Source organism: Lycium barbarum, chromosome 7, assembly GCF_019175385.1.
Source record: "Lycium barbarum isolate Lr01 chromosome 7, ASM1917538v2, whole genome shotgun sequence".
NCBI classification, from domain to species: Eukaryota; Viridiplantae; Streptophyta; class Magnoliopsida; order Solanales; family Solanaceae; genus Lycium; species Lycium barbarum.
Window position 1 is genome coordinate 6,459,591 of NC_083343.1, and position 12,769 is coordinate 6,472,359.

Genomic DNA, 12,769 nt, shown 5'->3' on the forward strand with positions numbered 1-12,769 from the left:
TAAAAAATTATTACAGTACTAATGTATATAACTTAAATCTTGAAGTATTTGGAACTTCTGGATTTTTTTATGGAAGCATTAAAGTAATTCACATGGAGCAGTTGCTTGTAATCTTGGCTGTTAATGGTAAAATTAACAGTATTCTATCATATACATAAACTGAGGTTCAGTTTCAGACAAATAGATGCATGTACTAACACTGAATTTCAAAGATAGCAATAAAAAAATAGTTTTAGGTGGTGTAATTTCAACGAGAATATTCATATGTACAATGAATCTGCGGCCTGTACTAAAAACAAGAAGGATATACACAGTTATACATATACTATACATGGATTACACATATACTGCACATCTGCGGGCTATTTTTAGTTTAAAGGTTGGGTGGACGGGTATTTAGGTTAATTTTTTCAACAAAAAGATAACGATACAGCGTATGAGAGAAAGGATTCAGGCAATAATATAGTAGTAGATGATACAGCAAATAAATTTGCATCTCTATTGCCAAGAAAGGTGATCTCTACATAAAACACTGAGAATCCTAGTGTACACAGAGTTGAATCAAAGTTCTAACCATAATCTTTTCCCGGATAATACACTATTACATTAACAGACAACATAAACTAATCACGCGGGAGCAGCGATCTGTAATGAACTGGTATAAATCTTACCCGTGTCACCTCGTTATTTACCACATAGGAAAACGAGCTCAGCACATCAATCTTGAGTTGGTAACATCGGTGTTAGAACAGCCAGTTCTTGAATCAGTTATGTTGCTGCAACAAATGGGAACCTTTTTTCTGATTCCATCTGGTTCCATTACTTAACAAACTAGAGCAAATCATTTTTGTCTCTTTCCAAATCTTAAGCATCTGTTGTGTTTGGATTCGGCTATACTCGGGGCTTGAGAAAGCCGTCCCTTGTTTCGTTTAGAAAACGAGTGTTTCTCCATGGCATTAACAAATTTGCGCATGTGCTTAATGTACTCGGGAAATGTCTCTATATTACAATGTCCTCCACCTTCGACCCATAACGGATCATATTTCTCTTTGGCAAGTTCCCATAAACGCTTGCCATGTGAAAAATCAACAACTTCATCTGCTGTACCCTGCAAATGAATAGGAACTTTAGTGCAGGAAACGAGTTAATCCCTTAGTGGAACTTCTACAGCTAGGTTAAGCGGAAAAAAGTTAGGCGATGTACAATCATATTGTAAATGAATAGGAGCTTTAATGCAGGAAATGAGTTAATCTCGTATCATAACCATGTATACGACATGATATATAGAAAAACTTCAGCATCTAAGGATAGAAGTTTATCATTGCAAGAGGGAGACGGTAAAAATAAAGAAAGAAAGCCATCCTCAAGCAGTGCACTAATCGTTTTTACATTTTTTCGGATAACTGAGAAATTCTAGAGAGCAAGTGGTGCATGGTTTGAAACAATGGGCCCTCCCCTCTACCTTCTCCACTTACACACTAGGCTTTCGTCTATGGTAGAGTTGAAACTAGTGAGGTGCGCCTAACCCACACATCACTTGTTGCGCTTTACCACTAGACCCAAAGGCCCGGAGGGGTAGCACTGTACTAATTATACAATGAACTTCTCACTTTCTGCTCTTTATCAAGATAACAAAAAAGTCCAGAATAAACACGTGAACACGCCATTTTCCCATGGAAACTCCTCCAGTTATACGTGTTTTCATCATCAAGGATCCAGAGTAATTAAATTTATAACTGATACTCTAGGATTAATAATATGGGAAGTTGAAAATTAATGAATGTCATAAGTTCTAATGACCAAGTTCATTTCACAAATATCATTTCAATTGAGCCAATGATAGTAACTAGTACTAAAGAATTCATTTAGAGTACTGACTACCACATAAAAGTTTAGAATTTCACATTCTAGAAGGACCAAAAAGGTTTTATTCGCCACGTAAATTGAGAAATATAATGACACTCCAGAGCGTGATATTAATGACCTTTTGAGCATATAAGCATCATAACCAACTTCACTACACAGCAATGCCTAGTGGTATTGCACAATAAGTCGCGATAGTAGATAAGGATCTATTGATCTGTAAGGCGTATCAGTGTTTATTAAACAAGAAATTCTGATTTCACTTGTACAGGTGAACCTTTTCCGTAACCCTTTCAAAAAGGTTACCAGGATAATCAGGTACACAGGCACCATTTTAAGGGCTAGAAGGAAAAAAATAATAGAAGAACCAGCAAACCTGCAGGAGGTTATATCTCAGCAAATCAATATCAAAACGTGATTCCTTGTGTCAAAGTGATATATTTTAATTATTGCATTAGGGGCAGAAAGAAAGAGAAAGTTAACTCGTATAGGATAGTACAATTTTGGAAAATTTGCATCTCCAAATTCTCCTTAGGCCTCCTGTTTCTTCCTAAAGGCCTATCAACATGCTCAAGTTGAACTAAGCAAGATCCTCACTGTTTGTTCTACATGGCAGGCCCCAGTAACAAGTCCTAGCTGGCAGACACCATCATCTACAACCCACTCTGCAAGTGTGTTATGGATTTTAACTAAAAGTGATTCCACAAACTGTGAGGAGATGTGGTGAGGGACAGAATACATAGTACAAAATATACAGCATGAAAAACATTAAGAGCCTGTTTGGAAAGCCACCTGGTAATTGGAATTGGTGTAATTACTACCCTAGTAATTACACAGCCTAGTAATTACACAACATTGTAATTACTACGACCTGTTTGTCATAATGTAATTACAGTGTAATTACAAGCGTGCTGTTTGGTTGCACAAGTATAATTACACAGTTAGTTTAATTTAGAAATAAAATTTAATTATATAAAATTTAAAATTAATATTTAAAAAATATGTGCCTTTATAAATGATATTAAATTAGTTATTTACTAATACATTGTTTATTGAAAATATGTTAATTAATAATCATATATTTGTAACTAATATTGTAAAAAATAATTGATATATAATTTCAAAATTAATATATTTTAATTTTAATTGATTATAAAACTTAAAAGCATAGCTTTTTGTGAGAACATCATGGGATTGGATGTTTGACAAAAAAAAATATATTTATAAATATAATACCATAACACTATTCAAATGTTGGACAATAATTCTATCAACTGTAAGTGAAAAATAAACAACATACAATGTGAAAATAACAAGCCAATAGTACTAAAGCAAATATTGTTAAAATTGAAAATAAAACCTAAATTCAAAATCCAAAAGAATTTTTTTTAACATAATACTCTTATGTCAAATTGCAACTTACATAAGTAAGTTTCAACGTAACATAAGTAAATACTCCTATAATTCAAAAGAAAGGGAAAATATAAGTCTATAACCTCATTCACAACGAAATTCTACTTTAATAACGTGACTTATTATATGCCAAATTTGTTAATGACTCATTCTTTCTAATATTAAGAGATGTAGTTTAAAAAATTAGAATATTAACACGGTTAATGAATAAAACAAAAACTAAAAAAATATAAGCAATTAGAACCACAAGAAGTAAAGGTTGGGAATGAGAAGAAAGGAAATGAAATATAAATTCTATAAAAAGAAAAAAATATTTTTAAAATACAAATAATTAAAAAGTAAAAATAAAAAAGAAATTAAATAATAGAAATAAAAATATATTAGAAAAGAAAAGAAATTAAAATTAAATAAAAAAGAAATTAAATAATAGAAAAAAAAAAGAAATTAAAATAAAATTTAAAAGAAATAGACTAAAAAGTAACTCTGTAATTACAGGGTGTAATTACACCCAATTCTCAGCCCCCCCTTGAGAATTGGAGAGTGTAATTACACCCTCTCAATTAACTCAATTCCCACCTAACTGTGTAATTACCTGGTCAAACAAACAGGCCAAACTGTGTAATTACACCCAATTACACCCAATTCCAATTACCTGGGTGGCTTTCCAAACAGGCCCTAAATGAAAATTAATAATGGCTAAGCAAGGTTTTGGATGCTCAATAAGTACTACAACATTCGTGTGGTTCGTAGACAACGTTAATGCCTGGATTATAATGCAGAGGATTGTAATACAGGGATCACTTATTCCTAATCATTAAATGATAATACTTTTTTGAGGAATGTTTTGTCATTGAATTGAACATGTGATATACGGTGTATAATGAAAAGCATGTAATTCATTTTAAGTTAAGAGATATTGAAGACGACATACTTCATTCCAAATAATTATCCGAGTATGCAATCCTTACCTCAAATAGGATTGCTTGAAAGAAAGGACCAGTAATGAACAAAAGAAGTTGGTTTTGAAGTGAATCAGATGCAATACTCATAGTCTAAGGGTCTGTCAAGAACAAGTTTGATCTTTCAAGGAGACTAATCATTCTTGTCGATAGCGAGATCGCTAATCATAGAGGGAAGGTAAGTTTGAAATGGTCCACCATTGGATGTTGACAGAAGGGGTTATTAAAAGCATCTTTGACATGTTCAGCACTTATATCTCCTATCCATTTCAGTTGTTGAGTGACATAAATTCTACACAAGTACTTGGATGCACCTTGAGGTTTTATCTTGGTTTCACCCATGTCTACTATTTCACAAGAACTTGATTCTAAAGATCAATACAATAATGAATAAGCTCAACCAAGGAAAAGTACTGGGTCACCAGAAAATCGTTTTTCTTTTTTTACTAACTTTAGTCCGATTAGTAATATGAGCCCAGTAGAACCAAAATCATTTCTTTACGAGATTTATCTTGATAAGATTTACTAGGATGTAACCAAAAGAGAAAGCAACAACGCAAGTATTGGTTCACAATCAATATTTAGTGGATTTCTTAATACGGATACATGGTTTGGATAAAAGCTACTGGGTTCACGTGAACCTGTATGTTACATGCTAGATCTGCCTCTGAGGTGGTTCAACAGGTTTTTGTACAAGATTTTGGCATCACTTTGGAAAACTAGAAGTGCTATGTTTACAACGACTACGCCTCAATCCCAAGTTAGTTGGAGTCGGCAATGGATTCTCATTATCCATTTCACTGTATCTGGACCCGTTTATTCCAATATTCAATAATGTGGAGTTCACTAACGATAGATTTTCCTTTACATTTTCTACTGACACACAAATCTCTAGACTAAAATGACTCCTACAATGTTGAGCCAAATGAAAGCAAAGTATCCTGACTTAGGCTTAACGCCAACTAGTCAATGTTGCCTATATGGATCTTTTGCTTTCATTTTGTCTTTTTTGCTAGATTTGTGTGTATTTCGAAAGATTGTAGGTCCTTTGATACCATTTCCTTCCATGCAATTTTAGCTATACTCGCCCTATTTGAATACCATAAATCATCATGTTTTTACATCTATCGGAGGGTGCATTTGGATGTCTACGTAAGACATGACTAAACCATATCAAATAACTTTATCTCATTTTATCCTCTATCCATGCTACTTGCACCTTCTGTTGGATGTGATTATTTCTAATCTACTCTAATCTTGTATGATCATACATCCATCTTGATATCCAGATTTCAGCAACACTTATCTTGTGGATCTTAGAGGCTCAACATTTACTCTAATATAAGAAAGTTTGTTATATCGTTTTACAGAACTTGCCTTTTATTTTGTTATGTATCCTCCTATCACATGACAATCATGTAGCACTCCTCCATTTCATCAACTTATTATGGCTTTATGCGTTACGTTTTCCAAATCCTCTATAATACCATTCTCTTGGAATGTGTTTAGCATCTAATGAAGAAAATTTGAAGGAAGAACATACAGAAGCATACTTTCTTGTGAATAATAGATCAACTAAATAGAACAAAGCAGAAATTATTGTATGTGAAATACGAACTAACAAAATAGATGTTTCTTACATGGATCACTAAAACCGGGCAGCTGACTTTTTGTATTTTGTCTATATTCTGCAAATGAAAGAGATTTATCAGAATGAAGCTTTGTCACGATAAATCAAGAAGAAGAAATAGACGGAAAAAAAAAAAGAAGCAAAACACTTACTTTGAAAATGTCAAACCAGAATGTCATCTTGACAGGATATAGAACTCGTATTCCTGAAAGTATGGCACTATGAAGAACTATGGCTCTTAACCTCTGTAAGCGAGATGCCAAGTGTAGTGTCGGCCCACTGCCAACAGATTGTCCATACAGAATGATATCCTCTTGCTTAATGCTGTATTCGCTCTTCAAACAATTGTAGACAGCTTCTATGTCGTAGTACGTGTTTAACTCAGATGGCTGATAGAAGTAAACACACATCAATATTTGAAGATTGGAAGAAGTTGACCAAAACTCAGAAGGCAATATTTGTCAGAAACAGAATTTAGAAATGGAAATTAGCATTTAATTTCCTTACCTTACCCGATGATCCACCGTATCCCGAGTAGTCGTAGCTGCAATTCAGTATTGCAAACATGCCATCAGTGCCAAAGGAAAAGGAGATTATAACAAAACAACAGAACTTTCAAGAATTCAATTGCACGATGATACAGCTAACGCGACTACAAAATCCATGCAAGTTTAGGAAAGACAGATTAACAAGTTGGAAGTAGGACTCTGCCCACACATGCAATTAAACCACCAAAATCATGGAGAAATAAAAAGGAAAAAAATCGCATCAAAATCAGATATGAGTTTTTGCTCGAAAAAATGAATTTAGACCAACAGACCAATTGAAAACAAAACCAAATCCACCTTTCCCATCTTGATTTAAGGAAAAATCTTAATCACACAGAATACCAATCATACACAGAATTAGAACAAGAACATATTAGGCAGAAGCAATTTACAACAAAAACAAAGTAAAGATCAAAACTTTGAAACAACCATTAACATTACTATCAGAAACAAGCAAAACCCAAGAAATCAATTATTCTAAAAACATCCTCAAATTAACCAGAAAAAAAGAAGAAGAAAGAAAGAGAACACCCCACACCCGAAAAGAAAAGTCAAAGAAAAAAGGAGAAGAACGATCATATTATCAATAATAGGAACATACCAGATAATATTAACACAGAGGTAAGCTCTAAGCTCAACAAGAACACATTAGGCAGAAGCAATATGTAACGGTCAACAAGAACACATTAGGCAGAAGCAATATGCAACAAAACAAAGTAAAGATTAAAACTTTGGAACAACCTTTAACTATGCTATTAAAAACAAGCAAAACCCATGAGATAATTATTCTAAAAACACTCCCCAAACCAGGAAAAAAAAAAAAAAAAGAAGCAAACACAACACACACCCAAAAGGGAACATACCACATAATATTAGGCAGGCAATATACAACAACAACAAAGTAAAGATGAAAACTTTGAAACAACAAAAAAGGTAGCCCAGTGCACTAAGCTCCCACTATGCACGGCGTCCGGAGAAGGGCCGGATCACAAGGTCTGTTGCACGCAATCTTACCCTGACTTTGAAACAACAATTAACAATATTATCAAAAACAAGTAAAACCCATGAAATCAATTATTCTAAAAACACCCCACACCCTAAAACAAAGTAAAGATCAAAACTTTGGAACAACCATTAACAAAAATACCAAAACAAGCAACCCCCTTGAAATCAATTATCCTAAAAACACCCTCAAACCAGAAATTAAAAAAAACACCCCACACCCCAAAACAAAGTAAAGATCAAAACTTTGAAACAACCATTAACAAAAATACCAAAACAAGCAAACCCCATTAAATCAATTATTCTAAAAACACCCTCAAACCAGAAGAAAGAAAGAAAAAGAAAAAAAACACCCCACATACGAAAACAAAGTAAAGATCAAAACTTTGAAACAACAATTAACAATACTATCAAAAACAAGCAAAAAAACATGAAATCAATTATTCAAAACAGTCTCCAAACCAGAAAAAAACACCCCACAACCCCCAACAAGAAGGAAAAAAAAAAAAAGAACTATCATATTATCAATAAAAAAGGAACAAAACATACCACATAATATTAACACAGTGTTGAGTACTAAGCTCAACAAACAGGTCAACAAGAACATATTAGGCAAAATCAATATAAAAAAAATGCAAAATAAAGATCAAAACTTTAGAACAACCATTAACAATACTATCAAAAACAAGCAAACCCCGTTAAATCAATTATTCTAAAAACACCCTCAAACCAGGAAAAAAAAAAAAACACCCCACATACCAAAACAAAACAAAGATCAAAACTTTAGAACAACCATTAACAATACTATCAAAACCAAGCAAAACTTGTGAATTCAATTATTCTAAACAGCCCCCTTATCAACACAATCAGGTCAACAACATATATGCAAAAAAACAAAGGAAAAAGATCAAAACTTTGGAACAATGCTTAACAATACTATCAAAAACAAGCAAAACTTATGAATTCAATTATCCTAAAAACACCCCACAACCCCAAAACAAGAAAGAAAACAAGAAGAATTATCATATTATCAATAAGAAGGAACAAAACATACCACATAATATTAACACAGAGTTGAGCTCTAAGCTCAACAAACAGGTCAACAAGAACATATTAGGCCAAATCAATATATAAAAAAAGCAAAATAAAGATCAAAACTTTGAAACAACCTTCAACAATATTACAATACTATCAAAAACAAGCAAAACCCATGATATCAATTATTCTAAAAACAACCTCAAAATTAACCAGAGAAGAAAAACACCCCACACCCCAAAACAAAAAAGGAAAGAAAAAAAAAAGAGAAAGAAGAATATTATCAATAAAAAGGAACATACCACATAATATTAGGCACAGACAATATACAACAAAACAAGCAAAACTTATGAATTCAATTATTCAAAACACCCCACACCTTAAAACAAAAAAGAAAAATTATCATATTATTATCAATAAAAAGGAAAGGAAGAAAAAAAAAACATACCACATAATATTAACACGAAGATGAGCTCTAAGTTCAATAAAAAGATCAATCATTTGTCCCAAATCAGCAGCATTTCCATGAGAATAAAGAAGTGTAAATCTTCCATTTGGATGTTTCCAAAATGTTGCAACAATTTTATTACCACCTTTTGTATCTAATAAATGAACATTCACATTTTTATCAGCTGTTATTCCACTAAAACAAACTCTTCCATTTTCTTCTTCATCTTTAAATACTTCATATGTTGCTGGTTCTGGTGGAAAAAATGCAAATTTTGCAGCTACACCTGCTGTTACATTTCCCATTATAACAAAACCAATAAACAAAATTTATCTATCAACAAACTATATAAGGAAAGCATCAAGAATTTTATGCAAGAAAAAATTGTACTATGGTTTTTATTTTCTTGTTTTGTTGCTTTCTTGATTGTTGATGAAAATATGGGGGAGAAAGTTCTTGTTTACTGGTTTATTTTTGTTTTTTGGTTTATATATAATTATTGTTTTCTGTTTTGGGTTTTTTTTAATTTTATTTTTATTTTTTTATATATCTAATATATATATGTTGAGTGGTTTGTTGATGATGGGAGAGAGAAAGATCCGATGCAAGCGGGAAACAAAGCAGCTTCCAGAAAAGAAGAATTAAAAGAAGCAAAAGAATTGGTGCATGTTGGTTCTTTAGATGATCTGTAAATACCCATTATTTATTTTTTAATTATTAATAAAAAAAAATTGTTGGTTGTACAATTTTTATTTATTACACTCACCCTCTGTCTAATTTATATGATATAGTTTGGATTTTAACCGTCAAACATGAACATTTTTTGACACGATTTATTCATATGCCTTTCAAAAGTTTTAAAAAAAATTGTTAATTATTATGATTTATAGTACTTTTTATATAATTTTTAAATATATAAATTATTTATTAAAAAAAAAAACTGAAAGATTGTATGTCTGAATTCACGGTCAAAATAAAAAAGTTTGACTCTCGAAATTGAACTGTGTCACATGATATGAAGTGAGCGTTTTTTCATCTTAATTTATGTGTCATGTTTTTTGAGTTTAAGTTTTATATATTTTTGTAAATAGTCTTTTAAATCATCAGGTCATTTAAAGGTATGTATAGATAAGCCTTATTAAAATGTGGTATTTAAAATCTTGAAAATAAGATATGTTACTTGCTACAAGTATAGGAGCAGATGATTTGATGTTGTAAAAATTATTTATAATGGCAGTGTACTTACTTAAACAATTTTCACTTTAATCTGTTACTCTTAATAAGATGATTTATAATTATACAAATGATCATGATTTATTTTAGACCATAACTTTAAAAAAAATATATTAAAATTCGTGTCCAATTAAATACCACAATATAAATTGAAATGAAGGAATATTATATTACACATTTGGCTTCTTAGACGATCTGTAAATGGCCAAGTTTTATTTTTTCCCTTCCAATTTTTGGTGGTACTATTTTATTTATTATTTTATTGTTAACACATTTTTTTATTTATTTTGATTCAGCATTCATGGGCGCCCATTATCTATGACTTGGTGACAAGACAAGTTTTAGCCTTCAAGAAAAGTTTTATGATAAAAAAGAAAAAAAGGTGTATATTAAAAACAGTTGTATCATCCGATTAGGATAGGAAGATGGACTTAGTTGTGGAATTGCCAAGTGTTAGATGAAGTTAATTATCATAATATAAGCATGTATACATGATCACACAAAATATCATCAATATTTGGTAGTTTGAAGGTTTATCTTAAAAATTCGACCATAATAGTATAATTAGAATATGTATCTACTCATGTCTGCTATTTTAGTTTAAAGTCAATGGGTACAACACAACAACTTAGAAGTAAATAGCTTGTAAGTTGTAACACGCATCAAATATATTTTGTTATTATTATATATATAATTATATATCATTAGACAAGTGTCGTGCCTTATGTTGAGTGAAATTACTATTCTTCTTTAAGCAGTTTTCAATTGAATTTATTAGTAAGATCAAATAGGCAAAGAATGTAGAATAATTTTCAAAAAGGAAAATGAGCTAGTGTGTAGCTAATCCATGGTTCCAAAACAAGTGCAATATTGGCTTTGGATGTGAAAGTAAATTCATAATTAAACCATGTTAATCTCAATAAAATATGTAGTCAAAGGGAAAAAGACCGGCAGAAAAAAGAAAAAAGAAAGATGAGAACAACAAAGAAAAGATCAAGAATTTTATAATCACAGTATTCGGGACAACTGACGTGTCTCTCGATTAGCTCTATAGAGTATTTGCTATCTTCCATCAGAACAAATACATGAAATAAAAACCATCATTTTATTTTTAATAGAAAATCTCGGGTTCGAGCCTTACAAATAAAAAAAAATCGAGTGAAAATCACAAATAACCTCTCTCAACCCTTATAATTGAGAAATTACCACTATCTTTTAAATTCTACAGATGAAATTGTAAGTATTGTTATGAAGTTTCACATGTGAAATTTAAAATTCTATAAGCAATAGTTATTTTCAAAAATAGGATCGAAAAACGGCTAGTGAGCACTATTTTTTTTTAAAAATCTTTGTAGGAAGCGCTTCTCTTTAATAATTTTTTTACAACACGAATTCAAATTAATCAAAGCCAAAACGAGCGTCAGATATATTTGTGGGGGAAGGGAGTGGAAGCATAGACTGCTAAGATACGGTCAAAGGCTGCTATAGAGATCTAAATAACGAAATTATTTTCAGATTGGTGTCTCAGAGGGACAATGTGTCAGATTCAAACATTCTTTCTTTGTCTTGCCCCTTGTTTCCCAAACTTTGAACCTTCCTTTAATTTTATTTCATGCTCTATACCTCGTTTTTAATTATATAAATAAATATATTGTTTCATTAATATCATTTAGAGATGTACAAGTTATAGTAGATACATAATCTGATATAAAAAGTTTCTATTTTATCTTAATCCCTATGCACACACTTCACATAAACTTCGTTTTTCTCGTATTTAAAAGCTTAAAATCAGGTAGTTTGTATAATTCTTTATATACTCTTACATTTTGATCAGGCAATTTGCTTTAAATTCTCACGTTTACTTTTTATTACTAAATTATATTCATTAAATGTTCGAGGAAATGTGGTATTTCTGCTACATATGCTTAGTGCTTACTACAAATAAATCTACCTGAAATTAACAAAAAGGAAGGGAAAGTACTGTTATGAGTAATCTTTTACTCCTAAACATCATTAAGAGAGCAACTAGATAGATTAATTAAACAAAGAGTTTAAGTACTTAAATCCTTAAACAAATAATTGCTTATAAAAAGGTATTAATTGCAATCAATAACTAAGCTGACTAGAGTAATGATGGTCAACTTGTCATTATGATAAATAGGACTCGATATGATAAATAGGACATAGTCACTATAAAGTCTGCAAACATGTGATTAGTATTATGCATATATACTAATATAATAAGAAAATTAAAAGACATTTGCATGAGGAGATTACGTAGGAACAAAGATAAACTATTGTAGAAAAATTATTGTGCTTTGAATTGAATTTTCTCGGACCACAAAAAAGCAATGAGGGGTCCCCCAACAAGCCAATATGGCTACCAGCTCCTTGAGTTTGGTCCTCTTTCATTTAATTTGAGAGAAAAAACAAACTTGGGTACAAATTGATATTTCAAAGTGTAACATTTAATCATGGAAGAATTCAATCATTTAGTCCTACTTACCTAATAATTCATGAATGCATGAATGAATATAGTCTACCTGTACATATAGAGTCTTGTTTGAACTTATGGTTCATATTTTAGTGATAGGAATGCGAGAAAAATTGGAAAACACAATAGAAGAAGAAAGGCTAA

The 12,769-nt window shown here is 31.3% G+C and overlaps 1 protein-coding gene across 1 annotated transcript; it reads right to left on the reverse strand.

Moving 5' to 3' along the window:
* Positions 1-476: 476 nt before the first annotated feature.
* LOC132603022 (uncharacterized) lies at positions 477-9,475 on the reverse strand. The gene is made up of 5 exons (XM_060315873.1): positions 8,899-9,475; positions 6,373-6,409; positions 6,018-6,254; positions 5,876-5,923; positions 477-1,108 (listed from the first exon to the last, which is right to left on the reverse strand). Exons 1-5 carry the CDS (start codon positions 9,201-9,203, stop codon positions 842-844), a joined length of 894 nt encoding a protein of 297 aa, XP_060171856.1. The 5' UTR covers positions 9,204-9,475; the 3' UTR covers positions 477-841.
* Between the last annotated feature and the right edge of the window lie 3,294 nt (positions 9,476-12,769).